Source organism: Protomyctophum bolini (assembly GCF_963924005.1).
Source record: "Protomyctophum bolini genome assembly, chromosome: 15".
Lineage (NCBI taxonomy): Eukaryota > Metazoa > Chordata > Actinopteri > Myctophiformes > Myctophidae > Protomyctophum > Protomyctophum bolini.
The window spans coordinates 34492764-34519612 of NC_137876.1; the positions used below are offsets into that span (position 1 = coordinate 34492764).

The 26849-nt window shown below is 41.9% G+C and overlaps 1 protein-coding gene across 1 annotated transcript in view; it reads right to left on the reverse strand.

The window, feature by feature from the left end:
* Positions 1-1583: 1583 nt before the first annotated feature.
* The window catches only part of atr (ATR checkpoint kinase), a 44185-nt gene continuing 18919 nt past the window's right edge, over positions 1584-26849 (reverse strand). The window contains exons 28-48 of the mRNA XM_080784890.1: positions 26174-26345; positions 25373-25539; positions 24737-24901; positions 22689-22780; positions 22242-22333; positions 21516-21693; positions 20960-21145; positions 19541-19700; positions 18020-18199; positions 17721-17863; positions 16371-16468; positions 15285-15514; positions 14948-15082; positions 14577-14777; positions 13166-13309; positions 12848-12998; positions 11705-11861; positions 6348-6501; positions 5955-6106; positions 5231-5336; positions 1584-1968 (exon numbers count right to left, since the gene is read on the reverse strand). Coding sequence (XP_080641016.1) covers positions 1795-1968; positions 5231-5336; positions 5955-6106; positions 6348-6501; positions 11705-11861; positions 12848-12998; positions 13166-13309; positions 14577-14777; positions 14948-15082; positions 15285-15514; positions 16371-16468; positions 17721-17863; positions 18020-18199; positions 19541-19700; positions 20960-21145; positions 21516-21693; positions 22242-22333; positions 22689-22780; positions 24737-24901; positions 25373-25539; positions 26174-26345 — 3237 coding nt within the window. The 3' untranslated portion in view covers positions 1584-1794. The remainder of the gene's footprint in view (positions 1969-5230; positions 5337-5954; positions 6107-6347; positions 6502-11704; positions 11862-12847; positions 12999-13165; positions 13310-14576; positions 14778-14947; positions 15083-15284; positions 15515-16370; positions 16469-17720; positions 17864-18019; positions 18200-19540; positions 19701-20959; positions 21146-21515; positions 21694-22241; positions 22334-22688; positions 22781-24736; positions 24902-25372; positions 25540-26173; positions 26346-26849) is intronic.

Genomic DNA, 26849 nt, shown 5'->3' on the forward strand with positions numbered 1-26849 from the left:
GGGGGTACTGCGCCCAGGTGCGTTTGTAATTGACTAATACATTCATTAATAATCATTAATGTGTAAAATCGAAAAAAGGGCTTCGTTACGCCCTCCATATACATATGGTCAATGCCTGTGTGAAAAGTGGGAGTGATGGTGCAGGCAGTAAGGAGCTACGGCAGTCACAGTGACACACACAGAGACACACACGCAGACAGACATTAGTATGATGATGATGATGACATTTTTTGTAATTAACACAATGGTTGAAAGAGTACACCCAATGAAAATATAAACTTCGAATAAGGGCCGATCCGATCCCAAGCCGGGTATATCCACGGATATCCCAATGTCCGTGACAATTACATAAACCAGACAGTGCGGTCAGTAAGTGATACGAAACAAGAATAGCATGCAGCATTACTACAGTAGCAACTCTGACAATAGTATTACTGCAGACAGCTACCATTTGGATAGATGCACCAACGCAAAGCCAAGTAGCCATGGTGCTTATTAGATGGGGGTAGCACCCGCAGTTTCATTAAAGAGGATATTTCCAGAGCACTTAACCTGCCAGTTATATAGGTAAAGAAACGTTGAATATGTATTGTTTGGTTCAAAAACACCCTGCAGAGAATTACCTGCAGGAAAGTGAAGGCTCGTTTGAGAAATATTAAGAACAATCAAAGCATTGATGTCCATTTTGAAACACCCAAGTTGAGCTCTTCTATGATTAAAGCGCCAAACGGAAAGATAAGGAGGGACTTGGAAGCAAAAGGAATGCCCATAGCAGATGTACCCATCATAGGGAACAGCACCACTCCAACCCAAATGGTGCGATTGCTGCTGATCGGCGTGTTCCCTGTTGAGGAACTCCTGGAGAGTATTTCCCCCCCCCCCCAAATCTCTTAAAGTCTATCTAAATTTTAAAACACCATAAGTTGCTGCTTTACAAATATATTAGACCCATAACCTTTTACTATAACCCTGAAAGCAGATCTCCTTAAAAGGGATAGTTCAGATTTTTTTTAACTTAAGCTGTATGAAATACTTGCCATTAATATAGTGGTTGCAACTGTATGCATTGATTGCCCGATTGAGTCCCGTGGTGGGAGTTCTGCTCTGGTTTTGGGGAATATTAAGTAGTTCCAGTCATTTTGTGGGGGTTACAGGGGGCCACGCATTAAAAGTAAATTAATTCACAAAACTAACGTCATTTGTATTGTTGACCTATTTCTAAAATATAACAAAAGGTATGGCGTCGGTCCCACACACCCCGTCTCTGTCTGTGTCCACAGCAGGTGAACAGATGACCCAAGGTAACCTTGGGCCCGCCCCCATGACCGTCAATCATCCACATCAACACCAGTGACAGCCTACTCCTTTCATTTGACCAATGTATAATCAACATAACCAAACCAATTCATGGCTCTTACATTACCCATAGAGCTATAAAGGAGATCTTACCCCGTTCTCCCCTATTTCTCTTTCAAAACTAGACCGTTCCCAAATTGACAGACACACAGGTTTGCAAAACCATCAAAAAAAGATTTGTTTTAATACAAAAACCAAATCCACAGTAGTGAAACAAATATCTTCCTTTAAGACATGAAACCAGACTGTGGTCAGTCAGTAACAAAACAAGAAAAGCAGCATCACTGTACAGTACAATACAATGAATGTTAAGTTTAACCTTTTGGATATCAGCTGGGTGGAGGTTTGATGATCCATCAGAAATATTCAGACCTTGGTTCTGGCACTGGTTAAAAAAACTATACATTTCGATCTGGTGTGCGTGAACGTACACAATGGTTACAAGTAGGGCCCCCAGCCCAGGTACATCTGACAGAGGAGGTTGTCATCTGTGGATTCCTGTATGAGGTAGTGGACGTGTCCCTCTATGGACAGAGGCAAGCCAAGCACTTTGTTCCTGCTCTTTATCACACCCTGGAGACGTTGCTCAATGTCACACACATGAGTCTTTGCCTGGCGGTAACGAGGAAAGAGATAACGAAGGTTGAGAAGCAGAGGAGAGAGAAAAAACAAACCAATGAAGACTTGGAATATTAAAAAGCCAGCAGTATTACGTGAAAGAACAATGAAAAACACACTGGCTATTCGGGTTAGTTTTCAACTGAATTCGTCCCGACACTCTTGGCTGTGACAAACTATTTTTATTATTTAAGTAAGTGATAATGCATGATGATTTGCCTTGATATTAGAAAATTACATTGCTGGGTACAAAATATAAAATGTAATAAGATAGCTATTTCCTCATTGCCCTTCATTATGGAGAAGTAGCGTTAAGGTCTATTCATACAACATGACGTCACTGAGCTGCGATGAAGAGAAGACCACTGCAGACCTTAGATTTTACTAACCACCAAAACGGTGGTCACAGAGACTCGAGGCAATGTGATTTCCCTAAAGTCGGTCCTCTTGGTTTGCAAGTTCCCGACGTAAAAACAAACAAAGCAACAAAGGAATGAAATGATAGACAGCGACTAAATAGAATAGGAAAGGAACAGAAAAGTACCAGAAAGGAATAGAATAGAGGCAGATAGGCAGTAGAGAGAAACAGAGGGAAAACAATGGACGAATTGTTGAGGAATTGTTGGCCATGGAGGTTAGGAGATATGAGCAATGAGCATGAATGTAATGGGTACTGTACGTTATGCATGTTAGATGAATGTAATGGTACTGTACGTTATGCACGTTAGATGAATGTAATGGTACTGTACGTTATGCATGTTAGATGAATGTAATGGTACTGTACGTTATGCATGTTAGATGAATGTAATGGTACTGTACGTTATGCACGTTAGATGCATGTAATGGTACTGTACGTTATGCATGTTAGATGAATGTAATGGTACTGTACGTTATGCACGTTAGATGAATGTAATGGTACTGTACGTTATGCATGTTAGATGAATGTAATGGTACTGTACGTTATGCACGTTAGATGAATGTAATGGTACTGTACGTTATGCATGTTAGATGCATGTAATGGTACTGTACGTTATGCACGTTAGATGAATGTAATGGTACTGTACGTTATGCATGTTAGATGAATGTAATGGTACTGTACGTTATGCATGTTAGATGAATGTAATGGTACTGTACGTTATGCACGTTAGATGAATGTAATGGTACTGTACGTTATGCATGTTAGATGAATGTAATGGTACTGTACGTTATGCACGTTAGATGAATGTAATGGTACTGTACGTTATGCACGTTAGATGAATGTAATGGTACTGTACGTTATGCATGTTAGATGAATGTAATGGTACTGTACGTTATGCACGTTAGATGAATGTAATGGTACTGTACGTTATGCATGTTAGATGAATGTAATGATACTGTACGTTATGCATGTTAGATGAATGTAATGGTACTGTACGTTATGCACGTTAGATGAATGTAATGGTACTGTACGTTATGCATGTTAGATGAATGTAATGGTACTGTACGTTATGCATGTTAGATGAATGTAATGGTACTGTACGTTATGCACGTTAGATGAATGTAATGGTACTGTACGTTATGCACGTTAGATGAATGTAATGGTACTGTACGTTATGCACGTTAGATGAATGTAATGGTACTGTACGTTATGCATGTTAGATGAATGTAATGGTACTGTACGTTATGCACGTTAGATGAATGTAATGGTACTGTACGTTATGCACGTTATATGAATGTAATGGTACTGTACGTTATGCACGTTAGATGAATGTAATGGTACTGTACGTTATGCACGTTAGATGAATGTAATGGTACTGTACGTTATGCACGTTAGATGAATGTAATGGTACTGTACGTTATGCACGTTAGATGAATGTAATGGTACTGTACGTTATGCACGTTAGATGAATGTAATGGTACTGTACGTTATGCACGTTAGATGAATGTAATGGTACTGTACGTTATGCACGTTAGATGAATGTAATGGTACTGTACGTTATGCACGTTAGATGAATGTAATGGTACTGTACGTTATGCATGTTAGATGAATGTAATGGTACTGTACGTTATGCATGTTAGATGAATGTAATGGTACTGTACGTTATGCACGTTAGATGAATGTAATGGTACTGTACGTTATGCACGTTAGATGAATGTAATGGTACTGTACGTTATGCACGTAGGATGAATGTAATGGTACTGTACGTTATGCACGTTAGATGAATGTAATGGTACTGTACGTTATGCATGTTAGATGAATGTAATGGTACTGTACGTTATGCATGTTAGATGAATGTAATGGTACTGTACGTTATGCATGTTAGATGAATGTAATGGTACTGTACGTTATGCACGTTAGATGAATGTAATGGTACTGTACGTTATGCACGTTAGATGAATGTAATGGTACTGTACGTTATGCATGTTAGATGAATGTAATGGTACTGTACATTATGCATGTTAGATGAATGTAATGGTACTGTACGTTATGCACGTTAGATGAATGTAATGGTACTGTACGTTATGCACGTTAGATGAATGTAATGGTACTGTACGTTATGCATGTTAGATGAATGTAATGGTACTGTACGTTATGCATGTTAGATGAATGTAATGGTACTGTACGTTATGCATGTTAGATGAATGTAATGGTACTGTACGTTATGCATGTTAGATGAATGTAATGGTACTGTACGTTATGCACGTTAGATGAATGTAATGGTACTGTACGTTATGCACGTTAGATGAATGTAATGGTACTGTACGTTATGCATGTTAGATGAATGTAATGGTACTGTACGTTATGCACGTTAGATGAATGTAATGGTACTGTACGTTATGCACGTTAGATGAATGTAATGGTACTGTACGTTATGCTCGCACAAGGGTGTCTCGAAAACACACAAGCCTATGAATTTGGGGGAAAACAAATATGTATTTGGATGAACAAACAATAGCATCGTTTTTCAGCTCTCTCTCTCTCTCTCTACTTTTTTGCTTTTATTACTCTCATCATAGTTTACATGCATGTAAAAAAGTTCTTAGTTATACCAACATCATTCTTACGAAGGCTTATGTTCATAGAACACATGACAGGCGCTTTTCATTCACACTCCAGCTGCGGGAGAACATTGCTGGAAATCAGTCAAGGGATTTGTGAAATGTCAAATGTGGTGGCACAAAATAAAAAAGGAACGACTGAAAGATTACTCACACACAACAGTGAGGGAGAGAGGAATAGGGGAAGAGAGTGAGAATGGGGAGAGAGAGAAATCACCTTCTCATTGAGTATCTCTCCGGTCTCGTTAGCTTGGCTTTTAGACGGGCCTTTTTCCTGTTTGCTCCACTCCACCAGAGGGTCATGAAGAAAGGTCTTCAGGACACTGGTACAAACAAAATAATTTGTCCAAGTGTAAGGCAAAGCAGCTTGCAACATCCTGTTCAATCTCCTCCATTAAAGGCAGTTTCTGTACCCATGATTTTTCTCTGGTGTTGGTAATATGACAGACTGAAGTGTATGACCAATGTTAACTGTGAATAAATTGTGCTTGTACATTTAGGGATTGTTTGGATTCAAGCACAGAGACGCATGTTGTTTCGAGTGTGTACCCTTGGGAATATATTGTAGGGTTGTCTCGACATCCGATCACGTGATCAGAAATCAGTCCTGTCAGTGCCTTGAGGGAAGGAGAGACAGAGAGAGCAATGCCACTGGCTACGGTACTCGCTCCTTTGCAGGAGCGAGTGCCTGCAAAGGTGGGCCAGTTGCGATACCCCTCATCGTATTTTGCATATGACATGGCATAAACGTGTTCTGTAAAAATATAAATCGATCGGGAAAAATCGGTATCAGCAGACACTCAAAATCAAATGATCGGAATCAGATCTGGAGCAAAAGAAAACGAGATTGGGACATTTTATAAATGTGGACTACACAAAATTTGAGTCCACACATTTCAATAAAGACATTGAAATGTGTGTACAGTACAGTGTGACTGTACCTCATTAGTGGCTCTCTCTGGTCCCTCATCAGTCTAATTGTGACCTCACAGGCCTGTCTGAAGAGGCCCTCGGTGCCCATAGGGCCCATGGCATGAACCATGTTCTGTGTCAGACGGAAAGGAACCACCTCTGGGACGTCGAATGTCTCCCCCTGGCGGTGGAGAGAGAAAGAGACAGGATGAAAAGGCAACATAAATAAACAAAAGACTCATCAGTATTAATTTATTCATGTTTGTAACTCCAATACCAATAGTGTACACATTTTTGAATTAACAGTCTAGATGATATCTTCACACTTCACACATATTTATAACTATTTAAACACATTCTCTCTCTCACACACACACACACACACACACACACACAGAGTATGGTAGTGCATTTCATCAAACCTTGTTGAAGAGGCAGTTGAAGTCAACGTGAACACACTCCCCGGTGAAGGAGTCAAACAGGATGTTCTCTCCGTGGCGATCGCCCAGGCCGAGGATGTAGCCCACCATGGACATCACAGCAGTGGACCGACAGTACGCAGAGCGACTGCTGTACCTGTCCGCGTGCGCGTATTGTACACACACACACACACACACACACACACACACACACACACACACAAGTCATCTAAGTCATCTACTGACAACATTAGTTGCCCAATATCATTGCACTTATTCTAAGTCGGGGATCCACAGGCCCAAAAGCTCTTGAAAATGGGTTGAACCTGTGATGTCATGCTATACTTTTTTTTGGTGTTTTTTCTATTAATTTGGTCATTAAGGTCCATAGAATAAGAGGGCTGCTCTGCCGGAAACATCGCGAAAAAAAGTTATGGCCATTTTAGTATAATGAAGCCTTTATTTTTTTGCCCATTTTCGCCTATTGTAAAAAACTAGGTTTCTTTTCTTAAAGTGCTCAGTAGGTTGTGTAGGCTGTCAATAAATGATTCCCAGATACACAGAACACATGTGTGAACAACACCAAGTCCAGAAATACACTCACAAAGCCTTTCCAAATGATTTATAGCCATTTTTGGTACCAAAAATTCATCCGTTTTTTGCATTTTTCCCAATACTTTCATCTTTACTTCAATAGTAATCAACTTTGCCATGGGTTATGACATCAGCCAATGTCTCATTCTTTTCATCAATCTTTATAGTCATTCCACATTTTTTTAAATTAAAATCAACCCTAAATTAAAGGAACTGTGGTGACTTTATTACCCTAATGCTCAAAATTCCCAGAGCCTTTTTTTTCTTGAAAACAACTGTACCCCCACAAAATAAAAGTGTAACACAACAAATTCAAAACACAAGTATTTTTTTTATTATTATAAAATAAACAGATGTGCACAGCTGATTCTTTATGTTAGTTGAAATATCACACCTAGTGTGAAGTGAGCTGTGCTATTTATGAATACTAATATATATTGTCTCTGTTGTGATCATAGTGATGCAATTGCTATCCTTGATCTTGATTGGCGTACATACATGCTAAACGTCCCATGACGCTTGGAGCTATACTCCTTCCAGAAGCACAGCTCAAAAAAGGAAATTAAACATTGTCTGAATAAAATAATGTCTAATATCACGAAAATGAAAATTATCAGGAAAATGAAAACGACTAACTAATCAACTCACTCACTGTCACTGTCTTCGAGTGTGAGTTCAACTCGTGAACATCTTTTGGGGTCCTCAGTGCAGAGACAGGCAATGACATACTTGACACCGGCTCTTGCACAGGAGCATCCTCTGGCACACTTGCTTTTCTTGCAGTGGCAATATTTGGTGCGCTTGTATTGTGCAGGTTTTGCATCCTTCAGCATCATTGTTGCCACCAGCTTACCATTGACAAGCTCTCTGCCAAAGTTGGTTGCCACAGGGTAGGTTGGCTGAGACATGTGTGCCCTCTTACATACAACCAACTGATGCAGGGCTCTGAGAAGGTGTAATTTGAAGGCATCTTCAATAGGTGGAAGGCAACGCATGTCTCCTTTGATGTTGCCAAAAAGATGGGCTCGCAGTGTATCCAAGTTACCACTGAAGTCACTCCTCTCATACAGTGAAGCCATGTATCATCTAGCCGCTGTCCCGACATCTTGTGTAACATCCAGACTTTCCCCAGAGTCACCATTTTGGCACAGAGGCAGAAGGTCTTTCAGGTGATCTACGGCAGCTTTGTAGGCACGTCTTTTTCCTCTTCTGTAAAGATAGCTCACTGTGTCACATCCAGTCAGTATGTAGGTGCTGAGGAGTATGGATGAAAGATCGGAAGCTTCAACATCATACTTCACTGCCAGGGCATCCACAATTGCATGAGCAGGTAGGTAGATATCCATCTTCTTTACCCATAGCTCCTGTAGGCCATCCATGTGTGTGATGTAATATGCACATCATGATCACATCTGTGTCAGTAGCCACAACTACAGCCCGTTCGTGGTGCAGATGTTCTACTGAGTATGCAATGTGGGCAAACATCCTAGTATCTGCCTCCTCATGCTTCTCACAGTTCTGGAAGTTCTGGAAGCTCAACCTGGCAATCTGCTGATAACAGAACAGTGCGACTAGGATCACGGAGCCAGATCCATCCCTTGACCAAGGTTATGCCATGCGAAAAGGGAATAAGGCTGACTACTTGGCTGCAATCAAGACATCCCTTGGCAGTTCATGGTGTGAAGTGGACAGATTGCCACCATTCGACAAGCCTGTTGTAATGGTGGTTGATGCCATGGCATTCATCCAGCGTCAACAACATCTTGGTTGCAGCACCTTCCATGAACTGCAAGAAAAATACCTGAAGCAGCTCCTTAGTGGTATCCCAGACAACTGTGACTGCATCCACTTTGTTGGTGATCGATATGATGTCTCCAGCAAGATGAAGGAGTACAAGCCACATGATAGTCTTGCCTTACCTGAATGGAAAGGCTTTGTTCAAAATCCACTGAATAAAGCAAACCTGTTGAACTATATGGGAGAAGCATGGGCTGCTCAGCACAAATCACTTCCTGCTGGATGCACACTTATTCTGGGTGGACTTTTCCATGATCCTAGTCGCACTGTTCTGTTATCAGCAGATTGTCAGGTTGAGCTTCCAGAACTGTCCTGTGAGAAGCATGAGGAGGCAGATACCAGGATGTTTGCCCACATTGCATACTCAGTAGAAAATCTGCACCACGAACGGGCTGTAGTTGTGGCTACTGACACAGATGTGATCATGATGTGCATATATTACATCACACACATGGATGGCCTACAAGAGCTATGGGTAAAGAAGATGGATATCTACCTACCTGCTCATGCAATTGTGGATGCCCTGGCAGTGAAGTATGATGTTGAAGCTTCCGATCTTTCATCCATACTCCTCAGCACCTACATACTGACTGGATGTGACACAGTGGGCTATCTTTACAGAAGAGGAAAAAGACGTGCCTACAAAGCTGCCGTTGATCACCTGAAAGACCTTCTGCCTCTGTGCCAATACGGTGACTCTGGGGAAAGTCTGGATGTTACACAAGATGTCGTGACAGCGGCTAGACGATACATGGCTTCACTGTATGAGAGGAGTGACTTCAGTGGTAACTTGGATGCACTGCGAGCCCATCTTTTTGGCAACATCAAAGGAGACCTGCGTTGCCTTCCACCTACTGAAGATGCCTTCAAATTACACCTTCTCAGAGCCCTGCATCAGTTGGTTGTATGTAAGAGGGCACACATGTCTCAGCCAACCTACCCTGTGGCAATCAACTTTGGCAGAGAGCTTGTCAATGGTAAGCTGGTGGCAACAATGATGCTGAAGGATGCAAAACCTGCACAATACAAGCGCACCAAATATTGCCACTGCAAGAAAAGCAAGTGTGCCAGAGGATGCTCCTGTGCAAGAGCCGGTGTCAAGTATGTCATTGCCTGTCTCTGCACTGGGGACCCCAAAAGATGTTCACGAGTTGAACTCACACTCGAAGACAGTGACAGTGAGTGAGTTGATTAGTTAGTTGTTTTCATTTTCCTGATCATTTTCATTTTCGTGATATTAGACATAATCTTTATTTTATTCAGACAATGTTTAATTTCCTTTTTTGAGCTGTGCTCCTGCTATCATAAATAGCACAGCTCACTTCACACTAGGTGTGATATTTCAACTAACAAAGAATCAGCTGTGCACATCTGTTTATTTTATAATAAAAAAATACTTGTGTTGTTTTGAATTTGTTGTGTTACACTTTTATTTTGTGGGGGTACAGGTGTTTTCAAGAAAAAAAAAGGCTCTGGGAATTTTGAGCATAAGGGTAATAAAGTCACCACAGTTCCTTTAATTTAGGGTTGATTTTAATTAAAAGAATTGTGGAATGACTATAAAAATTGATGAAAAGAATGACACATTGGCCTACCAGCATGTGCACTTAAGCCTCTCCAGCTGATCCAAAATGCCGCAGCTCGCTTGGTCTTCAACCAGCCAAAATTCTCACATGTCTCCCCCCTGCTCCGCTCCCTCCACTGGCTCCCGGTCGCTGCCCGCACAGAATACAAAACTCTGATGCTGGCATTCAAAGCAACCAAAGGTATGGCTCCCCCATATCTTGCAAGTATGATTGAACCCTACAAACCCTCCCGCGCACTCAGATCAGCTAACGCAGGGAAGCTGGAAGTACCCTCACTAAAAACGCCGGGACAACGCTCCACACGTCCCAAACTCTTCTCCCTTCTGGCTCCAAAACTGTGGAATGCACTTCCCATGGCAGTCAGAACTGCAGCATCACTCCCAATCTTCCGCCGTAGTCTGAAAACCCACCTTTTCAGACTCCATCATGGCCCATAGCACTTACTCTACCCTAGATAGCACTTCTGTAGACTTAGATAGCATTTGAAACAGACTTATAGCATGTTATGTAGACAGCACTAGAATTGCATTGTATATAGTCATAGCACGCCATAGTACATATGTATAGCATAGTAGTATATATGTAAAGTTTATACGTATAAATTTCATTATATAGATATTCCACTGTTACTTTCTTAGCTTACGCATGTTTCATGATGAATGTTTTTATGTGATGTATTCCCATGCTTTTGTTCTTGCTTAATGTAAGTCGCTCTGGATTAAGAGCGTCTGCTAAATGCCTAAATTGTAAATTGTAAATTGTAACCCATGGCAAAGTTGATTACTATTGAAGTAAAGATGAAAGTATTGGGGAAAATGAAAAAAACAGATGAATTTTTGGTACCAAAAATGGCTATAAATCATTTGGAAAGGCTTTGTGAGTGTATTTCTGGACTTGGTGTTGTTCACATATGTGTTCTGTGTATCTGGGAATCATTTATTGACAGCCTACACAACCTACTGAGCACTTTAAGAAAAGAAACCTAGTTTTTTACAATAGGCGAAAATGGGCAAAAAAATAAAGGCTTCATTATACTAAAATGGCCATAACTTTTTTTCGCGATGTTTCCGGCAGAGCAGCCCTCTTATTCTATGGACCTTAATGACCAAATTAATAGAAAAAACACCAAAAAAAAGTATAGCATGACATCACAGGTCCTCTCAAATTTCCGGTGACTGGATCCCCGACTATAACCCCAAACAATATATTTGTCACGATATAGATTACATCTAAATAGTAAATATACAATTATATGTTCTGAACCTTGATCATGAATTGGTTGTATGTTTTCAAAGATTATGAACGAGTCCAGTATACAGTAGTATAACTGCACAAGTGACATGCATTATCATCATAATCAGTCCACCTGGCGGTGGGTCATACCAAGACGTTGGGTCGGGGAAGGTTCGGAGGAACCACTCATGGAAGACAGGGGGGTGTCGAGGACACAGCACCTCCTTGTGTATGCGGAGTTTCTCATCAAAGGGAGCCGTCTTGGGAAGAATCAGCTTCCTCAGCTCCTTACCGGACAGGTTCACGCCTGGTATGCACACACACGAACGCATGCACATGCACGCACACAGTCACACACACACAGTAACATCTTCATAACCACTTAACCACTCTTGACTTAGTAAACAGAATATGAATTGTCTCTGTTCTCTTCTAGGATACTAGGGTTAATTCAAGTGGTTAATTTATGGATAAATTAAGACCCAATTAAATGGGTACTGGTAGTTAGAAATGTAATCACGAGTGTCACGTTGCAAAAGTTGATACCAAATGGACCCTTAAGGCCAGGGTATGGCCAGTGGGGTGCATATGTTGGTTAGACATACTAACGGTCCGACAGGCTTTAGTCCGACAACACCGGTTGTCGCCGGTTACAACTAACCCGTGGCTCCCGACATGCGTGTTGACTTGAATTCACACTCACAATTCTAGTGTGCACATTACTAACACTAGAGGTGTTGATGATGCAACAGTAGCATCAGATCATTGCATCATATATTTACAATTTAAGCATGTAGTAGACACCCGACTTAGTAAGCATGGTTAACAGTACAGAAGGTAATACATCAAGAAATAGTATCTAGGATCATAGGGAAACCAAGAACCTATCATCAGTCTAACCCAACCAGGCTAGTAAGATCATTGGAGACAAACAATTGCAACTTCAGGACATATACTAGCGCTCCATAACCAAAAAGGCAAATCAGATTTACAATGATTCTACCCACCCTCTTCGCCCTGAATTTGACTTGTTACTATCAGGCAAGAGGCTTAGAGTGCCATTAGCAAAAACGAAGGGTTAGAAGACGTTGTTTGTGCCAACTGTAGTGGACATTTTTTTCCACGTAACGATCACTGTTGCTGCGCTATGGAAATGAATTTGATTCTAGAAACCTGGCATCTGTCTAAAATTAAGATGTGTTTAAAGAATCCTACTTAATTCATAGCCCTGCCCTGCCAAAAGCTGTGTAGGCCTGAAATGCTTCATGCATGCATGAACACATGCGTGCGTACCTCTCTCCTTGTACAGCTTGGTGAGGATGTGTCTCAGGCCAGCAGTGTTGTTGACCCATTCAATGATGCCACACTCCTCATTCAGAGGAATCACAGCGTACGTGCGGATGTGGAGCTCCCTCCTCCTCGACTCAGCATCTTTACGCAGGCACTACACACACACACACACACACACACACACACACACACACACACACACACACACACACACACAGTGTTCATTTTGGTTGTACACTCTCCGAGTTGCACACGGACAAAGAAACAATGAAGATTTGACTGTGTATATGTGCATACACTATACTCTATGTACACACACACCTTATTGATAAGACAATTAAACTCCATGAGTCGGCAGTCCTTTCTCAGGTCGTCTTTGGGTTTACACATCATGGTGTAGCTTCTTCCATCCGTCCCCTTCAAACTGATCTTTTTAGGTTTCTGTAAGGAGGCCAGGATCTCCACCTTGACACACACACACACACACACACACACACACACACACACACGCGCACACACGTCTGACTTTAAGTCTGATTTCACTTTGTTTCATGATGGCGTCAGTAAAATAAAATACTGTAACACACTGAGCACTATAATGATAAATATATTGGTCACCATTGTATTTTTTATATTTGGTGTGAACTCTGCCATGCACTTGACTTGCGATTTTTAAAACTATATTTTTGTAGTTATATTTTGTAGTTCAGTCACGTGAGTACACCATTGCCCAGCCACACACTTCTATAAATGACATGACATCACGCTACCTGCTGAATAGGTAGTGTGTTGGCCTCGCGTCAGAGCTCCAGGCTGTTTTTGTTTGATGCCGCACGTGTTTGTTTTGTTTGTATCCCCGTAAAGTTTGTTTTGTTTGTCACACGTATGGTTTCTTTTGGAGTGGAGGACGGGTCACACGGAGAGGATACATCTCTCTATGGATCTTTGGGATCGTCATAAGGAAACCTTCGGAGCCGTGGGGATTTAACCACCAACAGTGGTTCAATCCAGTGAAACAGCCTTATGTAGTGATTAGGCTACTGACTAACTCAGTGGTTACCAAAGTGGGGTCCAGGGACCCCCAGGGGTCATTGAGGGAGTTCCAGGGGGTCCCCAGCTAAATGATAGTTTGGAACCAAATTGACTCTTACATGGGTCTGTAACTCTGAGTGAGTGTACACTCATAGTTAAATTAACATTGATTTTACAATATAAACTGGGGTCCCAGAGATAGAAATGCCATTAAATGGGGGTCAGTACTAAGTAGACAAATATGCATGTCAAACTGACGGTCCTTGAAATTAAACGGGTTGAGAATCACTGCTAGAACATAAAATCTTCTCTTATGGGGTCCCTGTCATATCTTTTCAAATGGGGGTCGGCTAATTAGTGTCAATTTGGGGGTGAAAAGGTTTGGGAACCAATGGGCTAACTAACATTTTGTCAGGTGAAACACCTGGTTGGCACCCCGGGCCATTTGTCTATTTGGCCAAAACATTACAAGTTATAGTACTCAGTGTGTGAACGCATCTGGGACTTGATTCCAGACTTGTCACTAAAGGCTTGAGATTTGTCTTCAGACAAAAAAGCAACTCTGATAGTACAGCTTTAACTTGTTGCTTAATACATGCATACATATTCAATGTTTCTAAACATACTTTATATTTATCTAAAGAAATTTTGTTGAGAATTTATATAATTTCACAGCGTTTCACTTTCTCGCTCCCCCTACCGAATCTTCAAAGCCAGCAAGGTAGGCCCAGTGCCCAGGAAAGGCGTCATGCTTAGTGTTGGCTCCCCCAGTAGAGGGCAGTGTAGGAATGAGGACAGACTGCAGTGGGATTAGTATCTGGCTGAAGTTGGGCTCCTCCACCATGCGCTTCAGCTGCTTGAAGTGAACGCTCATACTGAGAGTGGTGCTATTCCCATCCACCTGCATTGGGGAGATAATAAAATATCGACTGTAGTACCACAGGGTACAGATCAGCAGTTTTAAAGTTACAAGCCAAGAGGAACATGCTGGCCTCTATGGAATCTAAATGACTGAAAGTTGTGGTGACTGTGTGTGTGTGTGTGTGTGTGTGTGTGCACGCGCGCATCTACCGGCTTGTTGCAGAGTTCCAGCAGCTTGTCAGTCAGCCTGTTGGCATCTCCAATAAACTTCCCCAGAGGTGGTTTAAGACTGACAGCCTTCTTCAAAATCTCATTACAGCGATTCTTACGCATGTGGTAGGATGACTGAGAGAGACACACACACACACACACACACACACACACACACACACACACACACACACACACACACACACACACACAGTTCAAATGAATAAATAGATTACATTGATATATTTACAACACAGTTACCGAAGTTATCAAATTGTCGAATCAGTGACAGCACTGAAATGCAAATTGTCTCTCACACAGCACTCAACACACCCACCTTGGAAACAGCCGTCATTAGCCAGATGGACTGCTGAGGGTACGCCAGGAAGACCTTGGCCACGATGGCCATGAGAACCTTGAAGACTTCGTCACTGGAGTGACACACCCTGGAGATGAGCTGGGAGAAGGCTGTGAGGAACTGGTAGGGTGCTAGGCTGTCACAGTGCTCACTCATCGCTGTGTTGATCTTACTCATGTCCATACGGAGCTGCCTGTCTGCTCGCCCCGCTACACCACCACAGAGACACAACCAATGACTTTGTTGGTGTGTATTTAAAAGCAACAAACTCTTAATACGATTGTGAAATTAAACGGTGGTGTATGTGTTCTTTTTTGGTTAAAACAAAACATTTTTGCCCTCCTATGCCCAGCTTTGTCTGTTTGTGTGAACACAAACTTTGGCTGATGATTGGCTGATCACGTCATAGTGATGATTTGATTGGCTGAGCAAAGTACATAGAGGATAAAAGTGAAGACGCCAAAAGTGATTGGCCGGAATAACATGTGTGATGATTTGATTGTCTCAGTACGGAATGTGATGTATGATGATAAGAGCGCCCCTCACTTCACACGGGTGTGATTTTTAATTAAAAAGTTAAAGCTCTATTCTGATAGCAATCATTGCTATAGTGTTTACTTCGTTCTCCTCATCTCACCAGCTCTTTAATAAATGGAAAATGCATTTTCAGGTGGGTCACCAGGAGACCCCATTTATCAGCTTCAGTTTTATACTATGTCAGTTCCAAATGTATGGATTTCTCCCCAATTGGATGAAATTGTTATTGTGACATGAAAAAACATTTTCCTTTTACTCTTTACCTTTATACTGATAAAATCCAGGAAATTGTCAGTTACTGTACAGCTACCAAAACAACTTCCTTTTTGGTTCTAAAAGCGCTTTGAAATGCTTGTCTGAGCTGTCAACAGCGTTAATGAGAAGAATGACCGACTTCGTAACATTTGCTGGCATGAAGAGAGACTGGTAGCTTTTGTTAGTGTTCCTTGAGACTACGTATTTGTATCATGATTTGAAACTAACACACCCTGTTAAGACATGTGTACCTTCACTGTGCTGTACACTCACTTTTCTCACACTCATAGACCTTAGCTCCAAAGTCCAGCCAGAGGGAAAGCATGCGGGGCATAGCCTGGTAGATATACTGGTTCCCAAATTGCAGAGCTCTGGAAGCAGAAGAAATGTGGTTAGTGGCTCATAAATTAGCAGCTAATTACAAAAGAAACTAGAACTGCACTCTGCCGAGTGCATACTTGCTTGTTGCACACTAGTAGGCCATAAATGGCCTACTAGTGCGCAAGCAGAGCGCGCAAGTACTTTCGACCGCTGGAAAGTATCACATCTCAGTATCTCTGTGAAGGAACGTTTGAAATGTATAATCATTACGTGTAACTATTTGCTACCTAACTACTTTTTTACAGAAAAATGAATCATTGATATGTGATGAAAAAAAAAGGTATCCCAGCAAACCAGGCACAGATTTACCGTTGAAGAAAACTTGTCTTCACTTTTTGGAACCAAGTAACCACAGTATACTGCTAATCAAATTACAACTACATACTCTGTATGTAGTGGTTACTGTGGTTACTTGGTTCCAAAAAGTGAAGCCAAGTTTTCTTCAACGGTAGGTTTGTGCCTGGTTTGCTGGGACTAGTTACAACATTACGTCATCCTTGAGAGAGTACATGGTGTGTATATGACGTAATGTTGTAACTTGTAACTTGTAACTTGTAACTTGTAACATTACGTCATATACACACCATGTACTCTCTCAAGGATGACGTAATGTTGTAACTAGTCCCAGCAAACCAGGCACAGACTGTATGTAGTTGTTCTAGTTACAACTACATACAGAGTATGTAGTTGTAATTTGATTAGCAGTATACTGTGGTTACTTGGTTCCAAAAAGTGAAGACAAGTTTTCTTCAACGGTAAATCTGTGCCTGGTTTGCTGGGACTAGTTACAACATTACGTCATCCTTGAGAGAGTACATGGTGTGTATATGACGTAATGTTGTAACTTGTAACTTGTAACATTACGTCATATACACACCATGTACTCTCTCAAGGATGACGTAATAGTTGTAACTAGTCCCAGCAAACCAGGCACAGATTTACCGTTGAAGAAAACTTGTCTTCACTTCGAAGAGACCAAGCGAAACGATTACTTGCGCGCTCTGCTTGCGCAAGTAATTACCGTAGTATATATGGTACAGTAATGTTAAATGATAGTTTGTTATTACTGTAGCTGTTAACAGCCTATGCCCTTAAACCCTTTTACTTTGTTGAGTGGTGTCCATCAGTAATCCATTCTTGACCCCTGCTTTATTTTCCTAGTCTATACCAAATCCCTTCAACAAAAAAATAGAGTAGTACTGGATTTACAACTAGGTGGCAAATAAACGAAATGGTCCTCACTTTCCAAAGAATGTAACGATGTATCGGATGAGGTTTCCTTGCTTCTCTATTTTATTGTCAGTGACCATGGGCATGAGCTTGTCATAGTACTTGGCCAGGTAGAAGTTTCCATCCTCCCACTCTGGTAGCAGGTTGGTCACATCCTAAAAATAAATAAAAAGCATACTATACATAATGCATACTTGTATTTCTCTTTAACCAGCCCTTGTTTTTCTGTCTTTTTAATGCACAAAGTCAATGTAAATCAAGAGTATCATTATTATGTACAGTAATACATGGGATGTGTTCTATCTTGGTACCTTATAGGCCTTCATGATGGCATTGGACTCAAAGTTGGCCGTCTCCTCCATGAAGCGTCCCACCAGCAGCATGGCCTTGCCTTTGGTCTGCAGGGTACGAGGGTCCAACAGGGGCTGGTCGTCTGGGAAACACTGTGTCACACCCTTCTGGAGGACAATCAGAGCCTGGTGCACGTCTCCCTGAAGACGGAGAGACATGGCATGACTTGTACAGTGTACACTTCCAATCCATGTAGTTTTGGTGCGTGCGTGCATGGACTCGTATCAGACAATCTGTTCGTGATCCAACCATTCCGATGTCATGTGAAACAGCTATTAAAAGCTTTCTTTGCTCAATGATTTACTTTAGTCAGTATATAGGTGAATTGCACAAATGAAAAATGAAATAAAATATTAAAGTTCTTTCTTTTCTTTAAAGGAATAGTTCACCCAAAAAAGGGATTATTTTCTATCATTTACACAATTTACAATTTAGGCAATTAGCAGATGCTCTTAATCCAGAGCAATTTACAGCAAGAACACCACAAGGTAATACATCAAATGCATAGAAATAGTCATCGTGTCATAACTTGTTCCTTCCACGCGCTATGTGCAGGCCTTTAAAATGCATTGCACTGCGACACGTTTTGAGCTTGTAGATCAGCTTCCTTTGACTATATGCATTGTTTCCCTCTGGAGTGAGTTTGAAATATAGAGGCCCTCGCCATCATCAAAGTTTCCCACCCCTGCCCTATCCAATGTTTTGTTTTGCAGCCTACTGCTGATGTTGGCAAATGGCAATAATAGCACAGTAAAGATGATAATAATCCAATATGATGTGTGTAGTTCTTTATAGATCTAGCCTCTTCAGCCTGGCTATGTCCAATCAGGGAAACTCCCCCCTGTCAGGTGTAAAGGAGCAACTTGGACACTCAGGCATGAAGGAAGCATGAGTTCAAGTCTGTTGCTCTCCCCATGTCCACCGTCAAGGATGGAAGTAAGTAAACTAAGAACCTAACATCCAAACAGTATAATATCTTTACAATTAAGCTGTAAGTATACGTAACCCATGAAGCCTTGAATTCATGGAGATCTTTGTTTTTGAAACATTCCTAAGCCAATAATTTGAAGAGGGGCTGGGTTTCTGGTAGGAGACTCAAAGGCGACTCTTTGAGTCTCCTTATACTGGAAACACAACCGGTCATCCTTATTTTGGTCATGTAGGCAAAAATAGGCAAAATGTAGAACAATGGCCATATTTACACCTAATCCGTAAACTTCTTTGCCTTTTTTTACTATTTTGAAAAACATTTTTAAATAGCCACGTGTCGATGTAGACTGGCTAATTGAAAAATGTTGAGATTTTTTGAGTAAAAGAAGGCAAACAAGTTTAGGTCAAATAGGGCCCTAAAGAGTCAGACTGTAGATAGGCTATTTTGTCTATTTCTGGATATAGGGCTAAGTGATTAACATCCACGTCAATTTAATGACCATAAAGCAAATTAATCCCGACCCTCAGCTCAAGTGTGTGTGGTCGTGTACCTTGGACCAGAGCCACTTGGCTTTCTCTGTGAGCAGCTCAGCCCGGTGTGTGTTTTCTGCGTTCAGCAGAGCATTGTAGGCTGTCTGGTGGTGTCCTGCCTTCCTGGCCACACGGGCGCTTTGGAGCCAGCACTCCCCCACCTGCTCCTGACATGCTGGCCTGAGGGCCACACAAAGATACGGCCCCAGTTGGATTTATCATTTATAGCCCGAGAGTTGGCTACATTAGTGTGGGCTACTGATCAAAATTGCTTTGAACTGGATGAATACAGTATACTCACCTCTGAATGGTAGTATAACGATTACAATAATGACAATTAAATAAACCAATTATAGCAAAATGAGGGAGGTGGTGGGTCAGTTCAGAATAAGAATCACTAAACAAATCAGCAAATAAGCTTAAACTGTGATTTATTAAATCAAAAGAAAATCAAGTGCTCTATCACATAATGTTCACTTAATCAGAACAAAATTAAATAAAACTCTCAAAAGGTAGCACTGTCCAAACTAAACTCAAAGTGTCCAAACTAAACTCAGGTGCCCAAAAATAACGCAAATCCAAACCAGTAGAGTGTGGCCAGTCTCCTCTGGCCACTCTTAAACTCCTCGGAAAAGTCTGGTCAAATGTCCAATATCCACACTCCAGGAAAGGAAGAAGTTCTCTAAATCCAGAGGTCTAATCCAAATTCAAGGGAATAATCCAACTCCAAGGGAATAATCCAAAAGGGAAAGAATGGCAAGAACATGGGAAATATTCCTCTTGCCCACAGCAGCAGCCTGTCTGTCTCCCTGCTCCTTCACTCTGCACTGCCTGAGTCAAACTCCCCAGGTGGCCCAAACATTGTGATTGCCCATCAACCCCAGGTGAGCTGTGGGCGGGGCTTCACAATCACTGCCGGTTGCCATAGCAACCCATGTATCCAACTGGCTTCTTGTAGCATAGTCCAGCAGATAATTAGCAACATTTCATAGCGCAACGGATTGGTAGAAAATAATAAAATACATGAAAAATTGTGCATAGCAAACAAAAAATGCATGGAACCAATGTGACTCTGGGCACAGATGTTACAGTAGTGACCAATGTAAAAATGTGGAGGTGCAAGTACTGCCTGGCAGCATACGGCAAGATTTCTTGTTTAGATTGTTCAGATATGACCAATTATGAAACTTTGATAACGTAATTCCAGTGAATCATCCCTTCGGGGCAACAGTATGATCATTCCCACCAAGTTTCATGACAATCCCCTCACTTTTTCGTTATCTTGATACGACCTTTTTTGTTAATCATCTACCTACTGATCATTCCAAGTTGAATGAAAATCCCCCATCCGTTACAAACTTTTTTTGTGCAGAGGCACAGGTGCGCACGCACGCTCACGCACACACACACACACGCACGCATGTACAGTACTTCCTTACCTTGATCCGAGGCTGAGCAGGGCTCGACGCAGGGCCAGGATTGGTTCCTTGGCCCTGAAGGAATTCTGGGTCATCTCCAGTCGTTCTGACCAATGGAGAGACAGTGGGATGAGGCTGGGTGCGGAGTCATTGCTCTGCTTCAGCAGCTCAGTGAATGCATGCTCCAACTCACTCAGCATGTGAAGCCTGCACACGTACACACACACACACACACACACACACACACACACACACACACACACACACACACACACACACACACACACACACACACACACACACACACACACACACACACACACACACACACACACACACACACACACACACACACACACACACACACACACGGATATGCTTAACTTAACAGGCAAATAAATAATGGACAATTACCTGTTTAATTAAATTTAATTTACCTACTGTACTTTCCATCAGTGCAAAATAACTTAATGCATTATAATGTACAAAATGTTTTATGTAAATAAAATGTGATCTATTCCAAAAAAACACACTTGCGCGCACACGCACGCACACACACACACACACACACACACACCTGACAATGTGCTCGTATCCCCTCTGGTAGGTCCCGCACTCATAGCTGGCAGCAGACAGAGGGACCACCTGCTCCTTCCTGACCAGCTTTAGCTTCTCATAGAAGGCCTCGGCAGGCTGCTGTTTAGCAGCCAGCAACATCTGGCCCAGGCGCACTCCCCACGTACTGGACTGCTCATCTGAACGTGACCATACAACACATGACAATGAGACCTTCAAAGCCCAAATGCTAATTTATACTTTGTTGCACGACCCTTTCAAGAAGAAAGGCCTTAACAGGAGCGCCTCGTACAAGGTTTCTTTGACTATGCATGCACCTCTTGGTACCACAGCACCTCAAAGGCCCTTAAGACAAGGCTCCAGACCTCCCAAAACAAACTGGTCAGGCTCCTACTTGGCCTCACCCCCCGAACCCACCTCACCCCTGCCCACTTTGACAGGCTGGAATGGCTTAGGGTCGACGAAGTACAGCATCTTGCAATGGGTCTGGTCCACAAGATTCGATACACCACCAAGATACCCATGTACCTGTCTAAATACTTCCTTAATGTTAACGAAGTCCACACCCACAACACCAGAAGGAGTGCAACGAACCATGTACAACCCAGATTCGGCACAAACAAGGGACTAAATTATTTTCATGCTAAGAGAGAGGAAAAGTTATATTAGCTGCGCTGAGTAAATAGACTGAATAGATTTCATTTGAGGCTGTAAAGAGTGTAATTACCTGAACCCAAGTAATCTTCCAGCAGGTCCCATTTACTGAGCTTCCAGGCAGCCTCCACTCTGTAGGCATTCAGGTCGGACTTCCACTGTGGCCTAAACACGTACACATGTGATTCAATTCAACTGAGTCTTTTGTAATACACAGTAAAATCCTCAGCCTTAAATTTGAACTCTGAGAGTTTACACACTCAGAGTATGGATACGTTAACACTTTACTCTTTAACATTGAATATTATATTGTTGCATGTACTGTCCATGTAGCCATCCAGGATCGTGGTGATTCATGACCATAAAATCTTTGATTCTGTATTTGTTTTTTAACAGCTGCTTGGAAAGTAAGATATTTCTATTCTATTTTCTCTCGGGATGGCTTTGACGACCAAAGCCAGTTTGTCTGTGTGTGTGTGTGACGTGTGTGTGTGTGTGTGCGTGTGTGTGTGTGTGTCACCTGTTGGTTAGTACTCCATTAACCTGGGTGATAACAGTGGATAGCTGTCCCAGACCAAGCATGGAACTCATCACGCCATGATAGTGACCAATCTACATACAAATAGAAAGAGAAGGGTGGGAAAATACAATGTCAGAAAACTACTGTCCATCATTACACTTTGTATTCCACCGATAGTTTGTACTGTAAGATGTGGAAATGTTTTTGTTGCCGAGATGGACAGAACTGTGTATGCCTGCTTATATGCACACACGTCCAGACAGTGGTGGAAAGTAACCAAGTGCATTTACAGTAAGTGCTGTACTTTTTTGGTATTTGCACTTTAGATTATTTACAATTTCCAATACTTTTACTTCTACTCCACTAAATTTCAGAGGCAAATATTGTACTTTTACTACATTTATACTGTATTTACTAGTTACTTTAATAGTTTATTCGATTATTATTACAAAACATACACTAAAGGCAGAGTATCACGCTGGCATCTACGTTGTCTGAGTTTAATTATGACAAAGTTGTGATACTATTCGCAACTATAAGGCTCTATACAGCCTGTTCAATGCTGTGTGAAGTCGGGGCGGGCTAGTGGCCACTGCTATGAAAAATCCCTCCCACTGCGTCGGAGAGGGCCGAACCAAAACAGCGTGTCATCGATAGTATCTCCCCTACGTCATCCCATTAGATCCCATATTAAAAGCCCCTTGGGATTTCACTATTTTAGCGTCTTCATAATGAAATAAATAAATATTTTTTTTGATTACCACGACCAATGACATGTCTGCTATACACTCGAGATTCTTTGTAAATAATGCACCGGCCATTTTCTTCGTATCGATACGGAAACAGAGCTTGTACTGGCTTGGGGGCGTGTCCATCGCAACCAGGCTGTTCCAGCCAGCGGATCAGCTTGCCCACAATGAGTGCTGTTCTCTGGGTGTAACTAGTGAAATGACTCTTATGGAGGGTTTTTTTTCTCCACATCTGACCTCTCTATTCTTGTGTTTGTGTGTGGCTGGAACAACAGTGACACTACATTCGCAGAATACTTCATACAAAAATAAAAATGGAGAACCCTGATGTAGTCTTAGTGCTTTTACTGGTTTTAACCTCAGAGTAGTTTCTGTGAATAAAAATGTCAATCAATCTTGACTTCCATAGCAAAAGGAGCTTAAAGCGCAAATAACATGCATTTTAAAACGGCTTTTAATATTTAATATCACATTGTCTATGTCCCTCAAAGTTATTTCTAATGGTTTGAGCCTCAATCACCACTCTGATATAACCCAGTCCTTGTCATTTCTTTCTGGGTTTTGAAAGCAGTTTTTGCTGCAGTACCACAATGTCCTGAGGTGGTGGGGGTGCTGATATGCAGATTATTTAATATATGAGTCATTATAATACTGATGCTAGATAAAACCAGGCTTGTTTCCATTCCATGCCAGCTTGGAAAATCAACAATGGTGGACATTGTAAACAAAGTGGAAATGCAAATTTGGAACTGAAGACTGAAGAAGAGGAGGAATTATACAAAGTAGGGTGACATTGATGACATCACGATGAGGCCAAAATCAGTTGAGCTGTTCCTGAGAGCAATTTCGATTAAAACACCTGTATGATATGAAAGCTTGATTGTTCAAAATTGCTTATTTGTGGGGATAGAAAACACATATGGGAGTCCCAAAAACAGAAAATAAATTGAAAAAGTTGAATTTGATGTTATAGGTCCTTTAATATTATCACATCATATTTCTTATGTCATCGACATGGTAAAATGGCGCCATCTACTGGCTAACTATACTTTGGACTTACTTTGGACTTCAACTGCAACTGTGCCTACAGGTAAATATTTTTTTTCTAAATATTTTTTTTAACTGGACATACTTAGGTTTTTTTTATAGATATGCATCATTATTTTCAAAAGTAAATGTACTTGCTTCCCACCCTTTAACCACTTTAACCACGATGCAACACATTGTGAGCTTGTAGATCTGCGAAAAAATATTTGTATACATTGGAAAACTTGAAACGGGACATTCTGCATACTGCACCTGATCCGACTCCAGCTGAATGGCTCGGTCGTAGCAGGCTGTGGCGTCCCGGAGCAGGCCGATGCTCTCGTGTTCCAGAATCTGTTCCCGTAGCGATGGCTCCTCCCTCCTCAGTGCGTTGACGCCGCGCACTCCGTCAGGTTCGTGCATCGCCGCATACAGCGTCTATCAACAGCCAATCACAGTTACTAAGCGAGGCACACAAAGAAAATGCAGCCCTCTTGAATCTGAAGCCAACGGCTTCCTGTCTGAGATCTATCTACGCCGTAGATTCTACGGTATCTATTTGGCAAATGTCAAAGGACCACAGAGGAATATTTTATCTCTTTCTTTGTTCCAGTCATTCAGCTATGGTCGCAATCATTCAGCTATGGTCGCAATCATTCAGCTATGGTCGCAATCATTCAGCTGTGGTCGCAATCATTCAGCTGTGGTCGCAATCATTCAGCTATGGTCGCAATCATTCAGCTGTGGTCGTAATCATTCAGCTATGGTCGTAATCATTCAGCTATGGTCGTAATCATTCAGCTATGGCAGAGAAGACCAATACAGTTCCCTGAGGCACCCTGCTCAATGAAGTACAGTATACAGTATATAGGGTTTAAGTGGTTAATCAACAGCTCCATGTGGTCCTACCTGGAGGAAGGTGAGATGGTCCTGGATGTTCTCCTTGTTCTCCAGGATGTAGGCTTCAAAGTGCATCAGTGCTCTGGTGTAGGCTTTGGAGCGCAGTGAGGCCCTGGCCAGCACGTCTTGAGGAATGCCCTTCAGGAAGGCTACCACTCGCTGATACTCGCCACTCTCTGGAGGCAGAAAGACAAATACAATGGGATTACATGTTTTACTGATAAAACATGTTGCCACCAGGGTTTATTCGACTGCCAGACACAGAAGAGCTGCCTGCAGCAAAGTCTTCTACAGTACACTATACGGACTGGCTGCTTGTGTGAAATCTGTGAAAGTCTATTGAACAATGTTCAATGAAACTCTGAAAATAACGTTTTACAGTTTACACGCATAGGTCTTCAATTACAATCCTATTTTAACACTTCGTGTAGCAGAATCTAATTTTGAAGGGACATTATTTACACAGATACTATACGTATATTATACTAAACATACGGGTAAACCCTGTTCTAGACAGTATACTGTACTCTAAAGGCTGATAGCGTAGCTAGCTAGCTAGAATGTCCTGCAATTAGGAAGTCAAGAAAATAAATGTAGATTTCTCTCATCCCGGCCCCTTACATCATTAGTTTTAGTTACAGTATGCTAAAACCGATTGATGACAGCTAACTTAGTTAGTTGACAGAAGATAATATGAACCAACCAGCAGCTGTTCCAAAACTATTATCTAGTTTAATTAGTCAGTAGTAGTGTCTAATTAGCCTTTAAAATATATTTGATGTTGTTAGTGTGTGTGTGTGTGTGTCTCACCGCTCTGTTTGGACTTAGAGGACAGAATGTGACGACTCCACTGAGTGAGGTGAGCCAGCATACTGAACACCGTCTGCGTGCTGAGCTGTGATAGGCTGGAGGCTGTCTCCTGGACACGCCCCCCTCCCCGCCCTTCATCTGCGGTTAGTACGGCCAGCATCTCTTCCCTCACCTGGGGGAGGGGAGGAAGAATGGGATGCAGATAAAGATGTAGTACGGAGGAATGGTGTCAAAGGGAAGTAGTGAAGGAGGCATGGACAGATAAAGCAAGCTTCAATCTTTTATTGCAGGTTTTTTGGGGAAACAAATTACTAATTACTAAAAAGACATCCGACTAATTGAGAATTACTTATAATGGTAGGTGTTCTATAAAATCACACCCGTGTGAAGTGAGTGTTGCAACTCCGTGTGGGGGTCTCCGGGGGGTCCCCGGAACTTCCAGACCCACAGGAACGAGCCCAGGGTGCCGGGCCGGTTTCCGGAACGGTTGAGAAATGACAGAGTTACCGTGTGGGGGTCCCTGTACTGTACTGTCACATGAAATCATCATACACTTAATATGTGTGTGTGTGTGTGTGTGTGTGTGTGTGTGTGTGTGTGAGGCTGCGCAAGTGCGCAACAGTGACACTTGGTGATGTCCTTTATTCCATTATATCAGTCATTTTATTGCCATGGT